Genomic DNA, 21,086 nt, shown 5'->3' with positions numbered 1-21,086 from the left:
CCTGCCAACCTGGTGGGTGCCCCAGGAGCCAGAAGATTACAGTAATCAGCTAATGCCTGAGCAAGGCAGGAAGAGGAAAAGCCCTCATTGGAAGTGTAAGTATGATGATTAAGTCACTAGGCAGAATTAGCTGCACAGAGGGGGCAGCCACAGCCATCAGGAGAGGATTAGTGACTTGCTGCTGGTTTCAGGTTTAAGTGGATCGAAGTTTTAAGGAGAAGACAGTGAGAAAGGCTCATAACTCCCTGGTGCTTTCACACGTGCCAGGGCCAGGAACTCTGTGGGCCTGCAAGGCAGCAGTCACAACTTAGTGTTGAAGGGACAGGCAAGTGTTACAACTGAGATCTGAAATGCGCCCTGCCCCCCACCCCAGGCTCTTAGTGTGCTGACTGATGGGCTTGTGGGAAGAAAGCACTGGATCATGAGGCTCATCAAGTGCCTTAATCTGTCCATGTGCTCATAGCTGAACGGGTTTATTAGGAGGTGGGCCCTAACCGGATGAAGCAGGTCACTAGGGATCTAGCTCTGGAGGGCATATTGTGTCCCCACCCCTTCCTCTCAGGCTTTCTCTGCTTTGCTCTGCTTCTTGGCAGCCACAAAGTGAGCAGCTCTCTTCTGCCACCACCTTCCACTGGGCTGTCTGCCTCCCTTCAGGCCTAGCACAACAGAGCCAGCTGATCGTGGACTGAAACCTCTGGAACCATGAGCCAAAACATACCTTTCCTCTTTTAAATTGTTTAGCTCAGGTTTTTGTCATAGCGATCACAAGCTGGCTAACACAGGCAGCATCTTCACAGAGCAACGTGAGCCAGTAGCAAGTCATTCATCTACATGGCTATCTAGGCAATGCAAAGTTCCTGGGGACCTACCAAGTCTTTAGCACTGGGCTGGGCACCAAGATGCAGCCCAGGGCTGGGGAGATGGCTCAGTAGAAGAAGCTCTTGTCTGGCAAGTGCAAGGGCCTGAGTTCAATCCCTGGTTCCAGAAAAAGAAAGAAAGAAAGAAAGAAAGAAAGAAAGAAAGAAAGAAAGAAAGAAAGAAAAAGATACAGCTCAGAATGATGTGGAAAGTACTCTTGGAAGAGACTCTTAACACTAATCAGAGAGTACCAAGGAACTACTATTAAGTTCTTAAGTTCAATAACATTAACTTTTGCAGTCCTCCTGCCCCAGTTATTTCCTATTTGTAAAGACTATTTTTAGCACAGTTTTAGGACTACAGTAAAATTGAACATAGAGTGCTGGCCAGAGAGCTCAGTAGATTAAAGCACCTGCTCAGACAGACGCAGGAGTCAGGGGTTTGATTCCTGGCCTGTCATGCTGGCCCCACCTCTGGGGCACGCTGAGACAGTGATTGAAACTGGGCATGGTGGTGTACGCCTGTTATCCCAGCACTCGGGAGGCTGAAAACAGAAGGATCACTACCATCTATGTCCAGTCTGCATAGTGAGACCCTGTAGATCCTGTACTAAATACATTTTTTAAAAAAAACTGAACATAGATTGTGTACCTTCTACATATCGTCCCCCATTACCAATCCCCCTTTTCAAAATAGTACATTTGTCACAACTGATGAAGCCACAGGAAGAGGTCATTATTACCCAGAGTTCATAGTTCACAACAGGATTTGTTCTGGGTTTTGCACATTCTTTGGGTTTGGATACATGTATTTATGATATGTTTTATAAAGGACTCTCATTTTTTCATGACGGGCTACATCCCGGGATTAGTGGAGGCAGAGACGTGATGCCCCATTCATGGGGATGGAGGTTGGAAAAAGTATAAACGCAAGACTGACCCCGAGTTGATCATTGTTGAAGCTGGGTGGTGCAGCTGTGTAATTCACAATACCTTCTGTTTTCTTTCGTTGATATTTAAATTTTTCTGTAACAAAAACTTTGTCTCTGCTGCTGTTTTGAAAGAGCTTCGTTCAGTTTTTTCAGGCTGGACCTGAATCGCAATCCTCCAGGCCTGGTTCGGAGCTGGGTAGACTCTAATCTAGGGGTTGAGACAGCAAAGGGGACAGACACAATATGAAACAGACACTAAGCTTTGTATTCCATTTTAATCACCCATCTGAGCTCTAGGCTCCACTGAAGGGTCAACATTTTTGGCAAAAGTGGCCTGTAGGTCCCTGGGAAGTAACCTAGGCAACTGTTATCATAATGCCCACATCACAGGTGCTGCTTTACAGCAAAGCTCATGGGAAGTTAATCAAGTATTGCCAACATTTAAGTAAACATTTCTTTTATAGCTTTATCAGGGTCTTTGGATGGGCCTGTTGAAACATGCCATGCTGTCAAAGGTAATAGTTTATTGAGCCTAGGGACTTACATATTTTTGCCCCAGCCCACTGTCCCACTGTAGTCGTCCCTAACTGTCTCAAGAGGTCACCCTGGCCCCACACCAAAGGCATCGCAAGAGCAAAGCAGGCAACAACAGCAAAGCATTTAGCATTCAGCCCTCACCGGCCTCCTCTCTGAGCAGTGTCACCTCCCTGCAGAGCTCTCAAAGGGTCTTCTCCAGCTGCAGGCTTGAGGCAAAGTTTCAAGGGCAAGCGGTTTGGGGGAGGTGATCCCAGGAAGAAGCCGAAGAGTGAAGATGAGAAACAAGGACCGGAAGGAGATCCAGAAAGGTGTGCTACTGAGCGGGTCGCATGGCAGACAGTTGGAGCTCACACTCTGCGGTACAATGCCACATAGGTTCTCAATTTCAACATGCATTAGCCTCCAGAGGGATTTTTTTATTTTTATGTATTTAGTGCAGGGTTTCATTATGCAGCTCAGACTCATAGTCCTCCTGTTTTCAGCCTCCACAGTGCTGAGATTACAGGTGTACACTACCATGCCTGGACTAGGTGGCTGGCTTAGCGCACCCAGGGGCGGGGCTGTTGTGCATGAGGTACTGAGGATTGAACCCCAGTCCCTGCACTTGCCTAAGCAGGCACTTAGTCCGCGGAGCTTTTTTTTTTTTTTAAATTCATTTATTTGGTACAGGGTCTCACTACACAGTTCTGATTCGTAGTGATCCTCCTGTTTCCGTCTCTACAGGCGTGCACCACCACACCGGGTTTCAGTGGCCAGCACAGCGCACCCAGGGTTTCGGTGGCTGGCACAGCATGCAGTACCATGTATCCAACACAGCTCCTTGCGCTTGCCAGGCAGGTGCTTAGACCGCCAAGCTATCTCCTCAGCCCCAAGGCTGAACCTTGTGTCCCAACATTTCTAAGTCAGTGGGTGACAGGTGGGCTGTGAACTTGCATTTGTAACAAGATCCCAAGCCCTGAAGATCACTGACTGCCTGGCAAGAAATACAGTGATTGTAATTTCCTTACAAAATCAGATGAGGATCCAAAGAAATAATCCCTAGGGGCCGAGGAGATAGCTCAGTGGCATAAGCGCCTGTCTGGCAAGTACAAAGTCCCAAGTTCGATCCCTGGTATCCCCAGCCCCGCCGCCCCCCCCCCAAATTAACCAGTACAAAGAAATAATCCCTGTAAAAAACTGCCCACAGACCCTCAACAAATGGGAGTACCGTTTTTATCACTATTTGTTCCCATGTGTTTTTGCTTTTATTGGTGGGGGACTTGATAATCTTCTCATTCCTTCAGATCCTGGTAAGCATGAGAGAACTGGAGACAGGAACAGCAGCGTCCTCTAGAACTGGTTGGCAAGTCACCCGCCTCCTTCAGCTGTCACCTGCAAGTTCCCTGCCCTACTAGCTCCGCCCCTCACCTGAGCGTCCCGCCTCCACGTTACCCGGTAACCGCCACAACCCTGCATGGGGATTGGCTGTGTGGCCCGCTCCCGGCATGCCTCGCAGCTCTCAGCTGTCAGAAGCGGAGCTGGGAGAGCTTAGTTGCCGCCTGTGGCTGTTGGGCTGCCGGAGGGGATCCGGGCGGGGCGGATCGTGGGGCAGGACGGCCTTGCCTGGTGTGTCAGCGCCAGTGGGAGTTCTTAGGAGACCGTCCGCGGCGGAGCCAGGGGTTTGCCATCTTCTGGGAGCACTCGCCGTACAATTGGAGCCCAACCCCGCTCCGCTCCGCCCCTCCCTGCCTCTGCCCTGGGCACCGGACCGGAAGCCTCGTGCCTTTCCAGTATTAATGCTAATAGTGAATAATAGTGACAGTTTTATCGGTTACTTCCCTTGCTGCCATTCTAATGTTGAAGTCTAAGAGGTAGGTCTTCCCCCCCACCCCACCCCCCTCGGTACCAAGGATTGAACTAAGTTTTTGTTTTTGGGTTTTTTGGTTTTTTTTTTTTTTTTTTTAAATAAGAGGTAGGTCTTGTGCCCACGTTGGGGGTGTGTTGATCTTCCGTATTTGATACTTCGTTTGTTGTGTCAGTGCAGACACTTCATTTGGTACACAATTCTTAATACCTGTGCCAAAAATCTAAAAAGCCATGTATTGTTTTTTAGTTATTCCAGTGTCTTTCCAGCTTCAAAATTGGAGGCAAATTTCCCCCCAAGAAAATTAAGTACCAGGACCTTCAAATGCTCATAGTGTTAAGTCCCACTGATTCAGTCTCCTATTATATACATTACATACTCAACATTTCGTTTAACAAAACTAGGCAAACCGAGCCACCAGGGCCAAAGATGCTACAGAGTGCATACGATTCTGACAGGACAACAACCAGAAAGTAGGTTTTTTTAAGGAAACAATACCACTAAAAACAACACAGGAATAAAAGCCATTTAAAATATCCAAGACATGAAATACATGACTGTGACTCCAAATTGCCGTTTCGTCGGCTTTATATCACAGGATATAAAATTAATCCCCACATATGGAATGTTAGACTGACACCCAGGACAATCAAATCCTGCCCTAATTCAATATCCCACTATTTCTGGTTGTACCAAACAATAAACAACCAGGCAATGATCTTACCTCTTAAAAAAAATTGTTTACACTTTAAAAATGTGATGAGGTGGGATTTCCTCCTTCATAAAAATGTTCATAGAGCGACTAAAAACTTGCATTCACAAAATAGTTGACAAAAATATTCTGGATTGTCCAAGGGTGATAGGGCACACTGATAAGACATGGTGTGTGATTAATCAGACCAGGCTTCTTTCTCTTCTGCTTCATCAGAGGCTGCACTCTCCTCGGTTTTATTTTCCTCCTTTTCTGCAGGTCAGTCTTGGTTTCTTGCTTAGCCCCTTCAGCCTGTTTTCCCTTGGCTCCCCTTTTCCCTTTTGCTTGCACTGTTTTGTCGGAAGATTTATCCTTTCTTGCTGCCTCTTTTAGCTTCCTTTTCACTTTTTGCAGGAGCAGGTATGGACAACCTCACCGATCTCCTCTTGGGCTCCTCCTCCACCCCTTCCTTAGGGGCAAGCTGACCTTCCTGTTGGACATCTGTCTAGTCGGTGCCTGTGGAAGCTGCAGGCGAGGTGCTCGGGAGCTCTGCTCCTCTGCCACTGCCGCTCCTCCCACCCTATGCCCATTTTTATAATTAGGGAGACTGAGGCTCAGGAATGAATTTAACTTGCCCTTACTCAGCCTCATGGGGCCAGATTTCCAGCCACACATAGTGCCTCTCCAGAGCTCATGTTTTATTTATTTATTCATTTATTCATCGAGACAGTGTCTCCCTGTGTAGTTCATGCTGGCCTTAAACTCATTATGCAGCCCAAGCTGGCCTCGAATCTGGAGGATCCTCCAGCTTCTGCCTCCTGACTGCCAGGATCATAGGCCTGGGCCACCACGCAGGGCTAAAAGCCTTGGGAGGATTGAGGGGAGGGGTGATTTGCCTGGGTGAGTTACGGATAACGCATAATCTATGAGGGACACGTGGTGCTGTCCTAGTAGGAACAATTTGGGATGTTTCCACTACTCCCCAGAGTTTCAAGCCCTTATAAATGTTCAAGCTGCTCTGACTTGTGTCCTCAACTTCCTACTTAGCATTCTCTGCACTTCTGTTTTTACCCCTTCCTGTCCCTCTACCATTTATAGCTAGCTTCATGAGTGAAGCCCTTTTCCTCTGAAAAATGGCCAGGGTTCTTCCCTAAACTTAAAAGGAACAATCAGCAGCCTCTGAAGTTCTTACTTTTCTTGGCTACAATGGAAATAGGGAAAACCCAACCACAAAAGGAGGACTCCTGGGGCCCTGAATTTAAAAGGGGAGCTTTCTCTAGCCTGTGGCTCTGGTTTTGAGGGAAGACAGCCAAATGTTCTAAATGGATGTTCATTCTAAATGTCAGGCACCATTCTTGGGCCCAACTGGATAAAACTTGAATGAAACCTGCTATCTCCAAAACCCACTATGCTTTTAAATTGAATAATTTTTTAAAATTCAGTTGCTTTACTTATATTTATTTTTAAAAAACATGTATCATCATACTAATGGAAATCAGTATCACCTGTCCATAAAATTTAAACGATTCTGTCTCAAAAGACCCTCAAAAGAAAAGAAAACAAAAACCTCATTTTTTTTTTTTTTTATTTTCAGTTCTGGAGGGCAAGACCTTAACTGAGGCCTGACTTTGTTTAAAAAGGAATATGTTTAGTTGTACTTTGAAAGGTGTCGATGAATTCAGGCACTAAGCTGGAAGTTGCTCCTGTGTTTAATCAGGATAGAAAGAGGGCGGGGAGGAAAAACGTTCTCATCTGCTGAGTTAGCGCTGCTCAGGAGACCTGAGGGTACCAGTACAGCACTAGTAGTTCCCCTCCTCACCTGGATAAGCAGCGGCCCACTCACGTCTATGTCCAGCATTTGCCCTGATTCTCTCAGGGCCTAAGGGACAGGTGGGGAGCAGGCGATTTACCCAAGTGGGTTCATCACAAACCCCCCACTTCCCCCTGCTCTGCACTGTGGCCTTCTCAGGCATGGGTGAGATGACCTGATCAGCAGAATCTGACGTACCCCCAAAAGCTAGTTGTTTGCTACAACTGTGCAAGCAGGGAGCAGCTGTTCGCCCTGACTTCTTGGGGTGCAGAAGGCTGAACTCACAGAGGCAAGCAGCACACTCACTTCTGGGTCAGTCTTTGCACAGGTAAAAGGTGTCCCGTGTAGGAAGGGTGCAGTGGGGAAGGGTTTTACATGTTTAAAATTGCAGAAAATGATGCATGAGCAGCGAGTCAAGGAAGGAGTGGGGAAGGTTCAGGTTCTACACGAGAAGGAGACCAAACTCGTGGGGTTGCTGGCTGCCTGCTACCTTTGACCAGACAACTGTCACCTTCCGCCAGCTGAGGACCTGTATGCACCCATCCAGGATGGAGGCGGCACAAGGAAGACCCGGCAGCACCACTCTCCTTGCAGAGTTACTCCCTCAGCAAATCCCCAGGATGGAGCCTAGGGCGTGGCTTTTCTTAGTATCATCTAGTCTCAGGCCATGGGGTCTTCACCATGGCAGTGGAGTGCAGCTCTATCTTATTACTGTGAAGTAACACACACACCACTCAGACACAAAAGGAAGGCCAACCATTGTCCAGGGATGACCTCCAATCCTGCCCCTGGCCTGGCCTGCAAGGCCCCGGACGTTGGGGGTGGGGGGAATGTTTAAGAGAGAGAAGGAAGGAAGCCACTGAAACCTTCTGATTATTCTACTCACCCTGGCTACATTTCCTAATAAGGCACAGCTTTTTTTTTTGGGGGGGGGTAGTACTGGGGATTGAACTCAGGACCTTGCACTTGCCAGGTAAGCACTTATTCTACTGAGCTATCTGCCCAGCCCTAAGCTATCTAGGCACAGCTTTGACCGGGAAGACAGAAAGGGAGAAGGGAGGTACAGATCAAGAGCAAATGATCAAGAAGTTGTCTCGGCTCCAAGGAAGTAGCATGCAAACTTAGTGATAAAAAACATTTATGAAGGGCTGGGCCTGTAGCTCAGTGACAGAGCACTTGTCTAGCATGTGTGAAGGCCCTGGGTTCAATCCCTAGCACTGCAATAAGTACAAATCTATAAACATGTATGGGCCCAGGACCAGGGATTGAATGGAAGCTCTTACACCATGTGTCCCAGAATGTAAGTTACAAATCTAGCAACAGTGTGCTTCTGTCTACTTGGACACACATACCTCTATAATAAGCTGGAAGGTTGCGTGGAATCTAGAGACTCACTTCTGAACAGTCCCACATTGGTGGGGTCTCCTGCACACACACGTGGCTATCCCAACCCACGTACTCACCCACTGCGCCAGGTACTCAGCGCACGGTTCAGAAGGACATGGGGGCCGGGGAGATGGCTCAGTGGAATAAGCGCTTCCCTGGCAAGTGCAAGGGCCTGAGTTCAATCCCCGGTTCCCCAAAAAAAAAAAAAAAAAAAAAAAAAAGAAGTGAGAAAACTGGTCTTTACCCAATAGGGAAGAACCTAAGGATCTTGAGCAGCAAAAATAAGGAAAGCATCTCCTGACCTCCTTCAAAGACCAGGGGCCAACCATTAAGTACCAATTGGCATGGCACCAACAGGCCTGGCACATTTTGGCACCTGACCTCCCCACCCTCCTTCTTGAGCTTTCGAAGCAGAAGGCAAGTGGCAGACAGCTCTCTCCAGAAAGATGATGTTGATAAAGCAAGGCCGGACTTCTGCATTCTTAGCTCACAGAACATTATTAGAAAATGCAGTCCACTCAGTTTCTGTTTCAAACATGTTGCTGTCTGCTAATGGCTCATTTCCCTTTTTGAGTCTCAGCAAAGACTCAGCAAAATGAAAAACAGCAGATATCACCTCTGCAGCTAATGAGCTCCGGAGAACAGGTAGGAGGTATGACCCTGCCCTGGCAGGAGGCTGCTCGGCAGCCCCCTGGTGCTTGCCAGACACAGGCCTGCCTGCGAGGGGGTGAGACTGCAGCGCCTTCTGACTGCACCTCCCAAGCTTGCTCTCCACTCACCTTTTCTCGCCCCACCCCTGAATATTTCTGGCAGTGGCATCAGCTCAAAGGAGCAGGTGGGAAAAGTTGCACCTGAGGAGGAGGAGCCACAGGCAGCGCCAGCTGCAGGCACTGGTGGAGAGCGTGTGCTGAGCCTTGGATGCAGAGCTGCTGGGGTCTGTGATCACGTTCAAGGCAGGCTGCCTGAGGAGCCACAGTGCGTCGGCTCCTTTAAGGACTCTGCAGGCTGAGCCCTCAGCTGGAACGGGAGCAGATGAGGCCCTCGCTGCCTCCCCTGCCAGGTGTGAGCTCCTGACAGCCCCTCATCAGTCTTTAGGAGCACCGTCGTTCTTGGAAGTGGGGTTCCTGAACCGATAACACCAGCCTCACTGGGCAGCTTGTCAGGAGTGAAATATTAGAATCCTACTCTGTCCTGTGGAATGGGAATCTCTGGAAGTAGGTTCAGCCCTCTGGACCTACTAAGCACTCTGCAGGATTCTGTGGGCCCAACTGCTTCTAGGAAGGCCAGGAGCAGAGTCCTAAAGGCAGGCAGACTGCACTGGGAGCTCAGCCCTGTCACGTTGGGAGTGCAGGGCTGTCGGGCTGTGTACCTGGCTCCTCTGGCAGGGATTATTGACGTGCTTGGAGTGTGACTGAATGCATTAAGACAGTCTCTATCAGCACGCTTGGTTCATGCTGCTCAGTGGGCAGCAGGGCCTCTGTTTCTCTAGACATTGGGGAGAGGAGGCTGCAGAAAAGGGCACGGGCGATGCCTGGAGGCCAGCCTGTCCGGCCCTTCAATGCCTGGGTTCTGATCATAGCCACTGCCTGCAACCCCGTGGCCCATTAACTGGCTTTCCCTACGTGAGCTGGATTGAAACTGTGGGTAGATCTGGCTGACTCGCCAGCTTCCCTAAAGGGTGGCCATCCCCCACCTTTGAGAGCAGTGGGCAGACTTCTTGCCTTGAGCTCATGTGACCATCAGGGGCCAGCTGCACTGACAGCAGAATCTGCAGACTGGGTCACGCCCCCATTACACTTCCTCATTAAGCAGGGCAGCCCTGTCCTGCCCACCTAGGTGTGTTGAGGAGCACCAGATGTCCTCGAGCCTGGATAAAGTCACATGAGGAAGCTGACATTGTAGAGGCATAAGACTATGCTAGGTGACCACTGCCATTCACAGTGACAACTTGATCTAGCCTCTGCCTTCCCACATCTGTACCCTCTCTACCTGGCATGCACCCTGTCTCAGTTACTCTTCTCTCCTTGCTGGGACAAATACCCAACACCCAAAATGAAGGAAGGTTTATTTAGCTCACAGTTAGTGGAGGTCTCAGACCATACTCAGCTGGCTCCAAGGCAGAGTAGCACAGGGCAGAGAGCAGCCGTTCATGGCCACAGTGGCAAAGTGCTAGAGACTGAAGGGAGTGCCAGCGGCTCAGGCAGCTAGGTAGCCTCTCTCCCCTCCTCACATTGAATGCAAATTACCTGCCCTAGGGTGGATGCAGCACCCACACCCGCCATAATCAATCACAAACTCCAGAAGCTGCCCCATGACTGCATGAGGTTTTGGGGGGACACCTAAACACAAACCATAACATGCCCCATGCAAACTATTTAAACTGATGGAAACGAAATATCCCTCATCTTTCTGAGGGAGAAAATGGAGAAGATGATGGGATTTGGAACCTCAAAGACTGGTCCTCTTCCCACATCTGTGAAATGGGGATGACAGGGCTACTGTGGGTAAATATAGCCTGACCACAGCAGATGCGCAGTGATGGGCCCCTCCTGTGACTGTGACACATCCACCCTCCTCCTGCTCAGAAGCCAGCTGTGACCTACAAAGTAGAAGAATGACTGATCCTTCAACCAGATGACTGATCCTTGCAAATGTCTTTATAGGTCAGTCACAGCCACACGATGAGGGGGTCTCACTGTATGCAACACGGATAGACTGAGAATTCTCCAAATCTTTAAGTCTTGCTTCCTCTGATTAACAATTCCATCTTTATGCCATTTTCCTCATTCTTTAATTTTATTATAAGAAGGAGCCACGCCATACCCTCAACACATTGCTTAGAGATTTCTCCAGCCAAATATCCAATTTTATAACACTCGAGTTCTACCTTCCATAAGCCACCAGAGCAAAAACGTAACTCTGCTAAGTTCTTTGCCACTTTAAAACAAGGACCATCTTTTTTCTACTGTCTGGAAGCCTATCATCCTTTCTGCCCAGGATTTCCTCGGAACACCCTTTGCTGTTCACCTTTCTACCCATGTTCAGTTCCTTATTCCTCAGCAATGCTCTAAGACTTGGGCTTTCCTCACAGCTCTCCCTTCTGAGCCCCTGCCAGCAAGGTGGGACTTCTGTGCATGCGCCTCTGCTCATTACCTGGGGCAAAACTGCTTCTCTGTTTCTGGACATTTGCTATAGCAGCCTAGCTAGACTCCCTTTCTGTCTTAGGCTGCTCGGTCCACTTTAACAAAGACGATCGACTGAGTGGCTTATAAATAATAAAAATATACAGAGGTACTGTATAAAAATAGAACAATTGGATTCGCAAACAAAAAGAGGAAAAATTTTTGGGGTTTTGTGTGCAAGCTCTACTTCAGGTGACAAATACAGCCATTGCCATCTTTCCCACATAGAGATAGATGTAGCTATCTTTTCCAGAATAGTGGAACGAACTAATTTTGCAAACCAAGGTACCGCGGTATTCTTTATGGCTCTGGAGGCCAGGAAATCCATGATCCAGCCTGCAACAGATACCATATGTAGTGAGGGTCTGTTCCCCAGGTCACAAGTGGCTACTGTCTTACTTTTCTGTCACATGATGGAAAGGATGGGGAAGCTCTCTTGAACCTGTTTTATAAGGTCCCTGATGTGGGAGACTGCCATGCTTCTCTGTCCTGACAAATAAAGCCCTTGCTGCGACCTGTCCCAGACTTCTCCTCCACCCTACTCACTGAGCTATACAGAGCTGGCTGCATTGAAACAAATGTCCTTTCATTGGCTAAAAGAATGTTATGCAGTCTGGCCGAGGCCCAGGGGCCTCCCTAATAGCAAAGCAGCAACACTCAGGCAAAAGTAGTCTCTGTGCTGACGCTCAGAATGGAGGCTCCGAGCCTGTGAGATTCCAGGGCTAAGACATGAGCTAAGATCTCAGCAGAGGCCTTGGCAGTCAGAATTACACTTTCCAGGCAGTGAAGGTGCCAGCCTTGCACACACCAGAACTATCTGTGTGTCGCTAATTGGACGCCTGGTGCTGGTTTCTTTCCCCTTTGCACTCTGCCGCCACCCCACCCACCTCCCTGATTGATACCAATAAAAGCTGTGAGGTTCTGGATACCAGGCCTCTTTTCCAGAGAACGCTGGGTCATTGCAGAGCGCAACTGCTGAGTATTGTCTTCATCTTTCTAGTGCATCCATGTGCCATACTGCCAGGAGGGTTAGACTAATGCCCTCAGCAGGGGTTTCAGTGCCTGATCTGCTTCATGGGGGCTCTAACATCAGTTTGGGCATTAGGATTTTAACATGTGGGTGGAACGGAGGCTTTCAGCTTATTGCAGCTTCATTCTCAGCACCTTCTGTGCATTACACAGAAACCCAGGACAAGGCCAGGACCACAGCACCACAGAGAAACAGGAGCTGGGAACTGAAGGTGCCTGTGGCCACGCTCCCAGGAAGCAGTGACGGCACAAACCTAGGCCATCTGCCTCTACAGCCCAGACTCATGACCACCCTGGACATGGCCAGTTTTTAAAGGGCACCTGTGCTCATGCCTGTGTTCACGATGGAGACAGGCCGGCCTCTGGGGTGAGGCTTAGGGGAAAAAATGAAGCAGAGTCCTCAAAGGACAAAGTGAGTGGCACAGCTTGACCTGGGTTTGCAGCTTTCCAGCTTTCCTCCCAGTGTGCCCTGCCTCCAGGTCAGGGACGTCTGGGCTGGCAGACTGAGGCAAGGGACCTGGACAGCAGAATTGGAGATGGTGACACAGGCAGCAAAGGGTGGGGTTGAGCACCAAGTATGGGGTACAGTCAGCCACAGGGAAGCACCAGGGCACCACAACAAGCTGCTGGCAGCAGTAAAATATGGAAGAAAGTCAAGTTTGTGAGGACATAAGATATACCAAATACTGTCCCATACGTGACTGGGCTCGTTTAATTTTTCTATAGCACCAGCCTTCAGCAGAATGCAGCCAAAGTGACCCAGTGGGGAGGTGATAGGAACAGCATCCCAACTTCGGTCTGGCAACTGATGCTTGTGACTGTCTATGCCCGTACAGTGGCCCCAGGACTCCTCAACTTGATGCCAAAGGCAGGAATTGTCCTCAGGGGCTGTGCAGGGCAAGTAGGCCAGCTGGATGGAGTCATGGGGACAGAGAACATGGGCATTTTTGTCACTGTCCTTTGGGGTCAAGCTCAGGACAGCCTGGGGCTTGTCACTTGTCCTTGAGTCACTGACCCAGGCCTGGCCTGTGTGGGCTGCACAGTGGGGGATGACATGGGGTGACAAGCTGGCTCAGTAGCATTCAGACAACCACAACTCTGGAACTTACCATTATCCCCAGCCTTGCATGCACAGACAAATAAGATGGCAAGACAGATTCAGCTTGCACCTGATGGGGCTAAGAACAAGACTTTCTGGCCTCCAAGACTGTCCCACCAGCAGCTAGCCGTGCCTAAGTGACTTGTGCAGAAAACAGTGGTATGGGGAGGAGGGATGAAGGGACCCAGAGGGGCCAGGTTAAGGACTGGATGGACAGGACCATGCCTGATAGCAGCCCAAGTTCCTCTGCCTGCCTGGTGTGGGTCAGGCTTGGGATCCACAGGGTCCCATCTGGCAGGTGTCTGGCCAGCTACACTAATCGGCTCCACTCCAGCCAGGGTATCAGTTACTCTTCTCTCTTGCTGGGACAAATACCTGACACCCAAAATGAAGGAAGGAAAGGGTTATTTAGCTCACAGTTACTGGAGGTTCCAGTCCATACTCAGAGGCAGAGTGGCAATGGCAGAGAGCAACCTTTCATGGCTGTGGCAAAGAGCAGAGAGCAAAGGGAGTAGCAGCAGCTTGGGCAGCTCACTAGCCTCTCTCCCCTCCTTACACCCCAGGGTGGGTACAGCACTCACACCCACGATAATTAATCACAAACTCCAGAAGCAGCCCCATGACTGCTAAGGCTTTGGGGGATATCTAGACACAAACCTTAACACAGGGCCAGTGCCATGGCTTGGGAAATCCCTCTACCCACCCAAACCCCAGCCAGGCCATGGTGTGAGGCAAAGAATGACTGGAGTCCAGAAATAAAAAGAAAATTCCAGCTCAACCAGGGCAGCAGAGGGCCAGGCAGGTGATGAGTTTCCAAAGATGGAGTTTCAAAGGCTCCATTCCTGGGCTGGCAAAATAGTTCAGTGGACTAAGTGCCTGCTTAGGCAAGCGCAGGGACTAGGGTTTGATACCCAGCATCACATGCCATGTTGGCCCTGCCCCCTAGTGTGATAAGCCCCTCATGGAGACTGGGTGTGGTGGCGGATCCCTGTAATCCTAGTGCTGGGGAGGCTGAAAACAGGAGGATCACTGAGTCTGAGAAGCGTAGTGAGGCCTTGTGCTAAATACATAAAAAAAAACAAACCTCTATTCCTAATCTACTAACTGGGTGACCTTGGAAAAGTTATTTAACCTCACTGAGCCTTGTCATGTCTATCCACAGAGGAGGGAATAGTGCAGGCGATATACCCTGGGTCTGTTGGCCTCACGGCTGGTCCCACCTTCCACTTGCTGGTGGGACAGAAATGCTTCCTGGGATTCTCCCAGGGGAAAGGCTGGCCTGAGTTTCAGGCTGGTCTCAGGACCAGCATGTGGGTGTTGGGCTTGGGATACAGCTGGCACTGCCCATGCTGTTACCAGGACATAAGGGTGGTACAATAGGTGCTTGTGACTTCTGCAGGCCCAGAGTAGGACCAGCACAGGCGCAGCCTAAATTAAGTGCCACTGGGGCTTGCCCCCAATCCCATTTCTACTCGGAGCTTTCTAGGATGGTGTCCATGTGCTCCTGAAGCCAGGCTCCATGCCATCCTCCCCAGGCAGCAGAGCCCCTCACCTCCCTGGAGCACTGTGTTGGTCACAGATGAAGGCATCTGGACACCCATGCCAGGTTCTCGGGTCCCTTCTGTCCAAGCATACAGGAAGTAGCATTTTTGTAGAGGACCTGACTTTTTCTGTTGATTAAAGGAGGAAGAGATAGGTGTCAAGCCTGGAAACACACAAGGCCTTCCTTGCCTGGTGACCACTGCTTGGGGGAACGGCTCAGAGCAGCCTCTGCCCACACGGCCAAGTCTCCTTCCCTTTAGCGAGTTTTGCCATGGCTCAAGCCGGTTTCACAAACTCACTGCAGTCACATGAGACTCAAGCCCAGAGTGGGGGGCTCATAGTGGCACAAGCTGCAAAGCATGCCAAAGGTCCCCTTGGCCTGGACATGTACTTTTTCCTTTCTGTCCCTTTGTGATATGCCCAACACAGTAGCACGGCAGGCAGCACCCTTCCAGCAAGGTGCGTGCATCATCCCTGCAGGCTGTACCCTCTTGCCCCTTCGCTCTGTGCTGACTTTGAATCACTTCTTCAAGGCCACCTCCTCCACCTTGGCCACGCAGCCCTGCAGCATGTGGGCTGCCCACTGCTCCTTCCCGTTCTCTCCAGGGTAATCTGTGCCACATGAGACACGAGCTAGACCCATGCCCCAAATTAGCCACCCCATGGGGAGGGGGCCTGGCTCCTGCCAGGGGAGGGAGAAGTGTTTCTTTTTTTCCTTTTTAAAGTAGGTATCAAGTTGAGAAAACCTGTCAAGGGTGTCCGTTTCAATTCTGCAGCCACGGAGACACAGTGTGAACCAGACTGCGACGGAGGGGACATAAGCCGCTGCCACCGGGTGGATTACCATTGCTTTCCCGTTTAATCAGCTGTCTACAGGACACCTCAGATCAGCCTTCCTGGAGGCCAGGGCTCCTTCACAGCTCTTGGGGCCACCACTTCTGGGAGCTGCCTGATGATCTGGAGGAAGAGCTCATGGACTGATTCAGTTCTGTCTCTCTGGTCCCAAAGGAGCTCTTTTCCTGAGGAATACCCTTGTGGGTGCCTTCAAGTCACCTCAGAAAACAAATCCTGTTCATGTCAGGCTGCCAGCTTTGGAAGCCACCCTTCACATTGACAACTACCAGAAATGAGCTGAGTTCTGCCCAGCAAAGCTTTGGAGCCCTGCTGCCACCTATCAACTGGGAACCTGGGAAACCCCAGCTGCCAGCTGGGCTGTGATGCCCTGGGCTACAGTTTATTTACCTCCCAGGCCCCTGGCCACTCCCTCTATCACCTTCATCACCTGCTGCTGACTGTGGTAAGTCCTCAGGGACACAGAGGGGACAACACGAGGCAGGGCAAGAAAGTATCCTCAGCTTGTTCTGTGGGTTCAGCAGGCTGGACGTGACCCTCCTCACCCCAGGACCACAAGGTCACCTCTTCAGGCTTCAGGGTCACTCGTTGCCCTCTACCCTCAGGCCTGAGGGGAAGAGCTTGACTGTTACTGCAGTGCACACCACCCCTTGGGGCTCCTACACCGGCCTTGATGGTTCAAGAGGTAGAGCTTGTGCGAAGGGGGAGGAGACCAAGGGATGGAGGGGGGAGGGAAGCTGATGAGAGTTACACATGTGTACCAACTTCCCACAAGGAGTGCAAACCCTCTGAACTACGAGCGCATACTGATAGAAGGAGCAGTCCCCAAATGGCCCAATCCTAGCATGTGGTTTCTTGCCAGGACCCTGACCAATACACATATAGTAAGGCTATAATGAAGACTCCAGGGTTTATTGAGCCCTTGAACCAATGGCTTTGACAGGTTGTAAATGTAAACATTAAAAGAACATACACTGGGGCCAGGGAGATGGCTCAGTAGAATAAGTGCTTGCCTGGCAAGTGCAATAGCCTGAGTTCAATCCCTTGTTCCACATAAAAAAAAAGACCCTACCCTGGCCCAGGCTGAAACCTACCAGGCCATGATGAACCTAACTCAGCCTGGCAAGCTCACAGCCTGGCACAGGGAGGCCTCCAGAGCCTGGGAGGGCAGCAAGGACTCAGCAGGGCCCATCTATCTGGGCCTTCCAGGCTGGCTGGTGGGCACCCACTTACCCACAGAACTAGGGTCTGTGCAGGCTGGGACTTGAGCCTGAGGACTGGCCATCCCGGGGGGTGGGGGGGACCCCACTCTAGGGGGCGCCATCAGAGAAAGGAGCACTGAGAATCTCACCCATCTTTCTGAGAGAATACAGAGCATCCCCACTGGGCTCCGGACTGGTGACAACTCAGATTCCAACACTGGAGGGTGTCCTGTCAGCTATGAAGGTGGTACCCTTTTCGTAATAGTCTTCTCCATCTGTCCCTAACGAGTTCTGTTCAAGCATCTGGAATGCTTCTCCCTGCACAGGATGGGCAAGAACAACACTCACTGGCATCTTGGGAGGGCAGAGGCCCAACTATGCCCTGCTCTCTGCACCAAAAGAAACGCCAGCCTTTCCTCCACGCCCTGTGAGCCCTTGGCTTCGCTGCCCCATCTCCCAGGGACCCAGAGCCTCACACAGCACTGATGCTCTTGCCGCCTCTCCTAGATGAGGTGCTCCAGCAGGACGGAGAAGGCAGAGCCCAGCATCAAGCCCAGGTATATGTAAGAGGACATCACTACCCCAGTGGCTTCGGCCAGCTCCCTGGGCACAATCTTGGGCCCGTAGATGAGAGCCAGGGTGCTGAGGTAGCCGTTGCTCAGCCCCAGCAGGCAGGTGAAGAGCACAGGGCAGATGTCGGACTGGAAGACCACTGTGGTCAGGTGGACACGGGGCTGGTAGTTGCACAGCACGAAAAGCGGGACAAGGCCGGTGCGCAGCAGTGATAGCCCGGGGAGCACCTTGCTGTTGGGGCCCGGCACCTGGATCCAGGCTGTGACCTGCCGGCCGCAAAGGTCAGCGAAGTTGAACAGGAGGAAGGTGGTGAGGGGCACGAAGAATTTGGTGGTCCATGGAGAGCCTGAGCTCTTGTGGAGGGACTCGATATTGGTGGAGATGGCAGGGAAGATGAGGGAAGTGATGAAGAACAGGTAGACGATGCAGAAGCCCAGGCCGGCGGTCTTCTTTAGGATGGGCCGTAGGGGTGGTGTGTGGGACTCAAGGGACGCGGGGGCCAACAAAGGAGAATGGGGGGAGTCCTGTGGTAGCTCCTCTTCACCAGAAAGCACATGGAGAGGGCCAACAGGCCTCATGTAGTACCTGCAGGGAAAGAAGTGATGTGGTTAGAAGCCACCATGGAGCAGGTCACTGGGGATCTCCAGGGACAAGCAGGAGGAGACCTCAGATTCTACATTGCCGCATTGGGTGCCCAGAACAGCACCATGAACACCAGGGACCTGAAATCCACCAGCCCCAATTCCCTGAGATGATTCATGCTGATGTGAGTGGCCACACTACATGGCTGGCTGTGCCCGGCCTGCCGCCAGGCTGGACTCCAGTCCCTTGGTTAATGGTGGTGGCACTGCCCCAAGCAGGGACAGAAGAGGCCATCCTGACCACCATGCACTGAGCTGAGGCTCTTGTCCTGGCTCATTAGCAAGTGTGTTACAGGGGGGAGGAAGAAGTCAAATAGCATTTATAAATATGAAATTTTAAAATCATAAAAGTGACATGCTTACACTGACAAAGGTTCTACCATTTGAGGTACAGGATCTCAGGATAAATCCTGAGGGAATTTTACTGACCTTATCAGACCCAAAAGCTACAACTCTTGTTGCATAGGTCCTGCTTTACCTTGGTCTTAACCATCCAGCAGAAAAGTATAAAAATGAAATATAAGAAGTAAAGCCGTGCTGTTATGTTGAGCTGTAGGGGACTCAGGTCAACAATTTCTGACATTGCCAGTCAAGCGGAAGACCCAGTACTATTATGGGCTACTGGACTCTTTTAGAATATTTTGCTGAGTTTACACACCTATAATATTCAAATAACAGAACTTAACAAACAAGGGGATGCAGATGAATGTTCATTTTGTATCTGTGTATTCAAAGTGGTTAGGATAAATATATAGTTAAACATTCTCTTAAAGAATAGAGAGATTTGCTCTAATGGTGTTTGTAAATAGAATATCATGTCTGCGTCTTGTACAGCAATTAACCACTAGGAAGAATGTATGCAATGTGTTAATTATTGAAACTGTCCTACCAATTTGGTTTAAAACTGTCTCATTGCTATTTGTTTCTCAATAAAATTATGGAAAAAATAAATAAAGATCATTTTATATTTACCTTTCAAAAAAACAAAAGTGACATGTTTAATGCAATCAATTGAAATAACAGAAAAATGATATAGTAAAAAGAAAACTCACTCCCTCCTGCCTCTGATCACATTCCTGAATGGCACTGTACATTAACAACCTGGCAAGGGGCCGGGGAGATGGCTCAATAGAATAAGCGCTTGCCTGGCAAGCACAAGGGCCTGAGTTCAATTCCCAGTTCCACAAAAACAAACAAAAAAACCAAAAAACAACTTGGCAGGCAATATCCCACACTCATGTAAGACTACACACACACACACACACACACACACACACACACACACACACACAGAGTTTGGGTTCTGAAGCAAAAGTGGGAGAAAACTATGTAGAAGACTTCCTGCAATGACAGAATGCCTAAATATATTATAAAATAACACATAACTAAACTATGCATAACAATTCCTCATAAATGCACATACATAATATACATTATCCATAAATGCATATTCAGATGAATTTTTCACATCTGCTGGCCGGTTGCATGTGATTTTTTAAAAGATCTATTTATTTGGTGCAGGGTCGCACTACGCATCTTGGACTCACAGTGATCCTCCTGTCTTAGCCTCCCCAGTGCTGGGATTACAGGCATGCACCACCATGCCCGGTTTCAGTGGCCAGCATGGCACAGGACTGGTACAGCATGCAGTACTGGGGACCCAACCTAGGTCCTTATGTTTGTCAGGAAGGCAGTTTGACTGCTGAGCTATCTTTCCAGCTCTCGGTGTCAGTTTTGAGGTATATCTATTTAAAGTCTTTGCCCATTTTTTAACTGGGCTCTTTTCTTGTTATTGAGTTCCTTTTCTATTCTGTATGTTAGCCCATTATCAGATATATGGCTTGAAAATTCTTTCTTCCAATCTACATGTTGTCTCTTTAGACTGTGGGAGTTAAACACATGCATCAATTAAAAAGCATTAATTATCTAGACAGCATTTTCCTTTTCCCTTTGATCTCATGAACTTTTTCTTGTACATAGTCGATTTTTTTCAGATAAGGACCCAGAGAAGGTCTACTTGTTTTCTTTTTTTTTTTTTTTTTTAATATTTATTTATTTATTTTGTGTGTGTGTGGCCAGCTCAGCCCACCAGGGGGCGGGGCTGGCTGGCATGTGTTGCTGGGGATTGAACCGCGGTCCCTGTGCTTTGTTTTGCTTAGCTTGTTCTAAGTAGGTGCCTTAGACCACTGAGCCATCTCAGCAGCCCGAAGGTCTACTTGTATGCATGAATGTAACAAGTCTTCTGGCTTGAAAGTCTCTATTTTCTGTATTGTCCCATGGTATCTCCCCAGGCTAGGTTTTATTGATTACATCAGTAAATAAAGGGCACTACCTTGTGGCTGTCCTCCCCAGGCACATGGCCTGATGTCCCCTCTCTGATGTGTGTCATGCTGCTGCATAATAGCTTAGTGTGTCACATATAAGCCAGCTATTCCCCTGTAGATGGATATTTCGGTTGGCTTCAATTTCTTACCACCTGTAATAGCGCAATGGATTTCCCTATATATAAGCCAGTGTTTCAGCAGGGCACACTTCTGGTAGAGGAGATTGCTAGATTAAAAGGTTTGCACCTTTAAAGTTTTGATAGAAGGGCTGGCAAGATAGCTCAGCACACTAAGCACCTGCTTAGGCAAGCACAGGGACCGGGGTTTGATCCCTGGAACCACATGCCATGCCAGCTCCACCCCCAAATGCACAGGACTGGGCATGGTGGCCCACACCTGTAATCCCAGTGCTGGGGAGGCTGAAAACAGGAGGATCACTGAGTCTGAGCTGTGCAGTGAGACTCTGTACCAAATACATTAAAAAATAACAAAATAGGGGCTGGAGAGATGGCTCAGTGGTCTAAAGCACCTACTTGGAACAAGCTTAGCAAAAGCATCAGGGACCGCGGTTCAATCCCCCAGCACC

General features: G+C 49.6%; 1 protein-coding gene across 1 annotated transcript in view; it reads right to left on the bottom strand.

The window, feature by feature from the left end:
• Nucleotides 1-16,656: 16,656 nt before the first annotated feature.
• Slc29a3 (solute carrier family 29 member 3) overlaps nucleotides 16,657-21,086 on the bottom strand; it is a 36,286-nt gene continuing 31,856 nt past the window's right edge. Inside the window, exon 6 of the mRNA XM_023718491.1 lies at nucleotides 16,657-18,120. Within this exon, the coding sequence (XP_023574259.1) occupies nucleotides 17,466-18,120 (655 nt within the window). The 3' untranslated portion in view covers nucleotides 16,657-17,465. The remainder of the gene's footprint in view (nucleotides 18,121-21,086) is intronic.

The sequence above is a fragment of the Octodon degus genome, unplaced genomic scaffold (assembly GCF_000260255.1).
Source record: "Octodon degus isolate 3935 unplaced genomic scaffold, OctDeg1.0 scaffold00005, whole genome shotgun sequence".
Classification (NCBI taxonomy): Eukaryota; Metazoa; Chordata; class Mammalia; order Rodentia; family Octodontidae; genus Octodon; species Octodon degus.
This window is presented reverse-complemented; position numbering and strand designations above follow the sequence as displayed.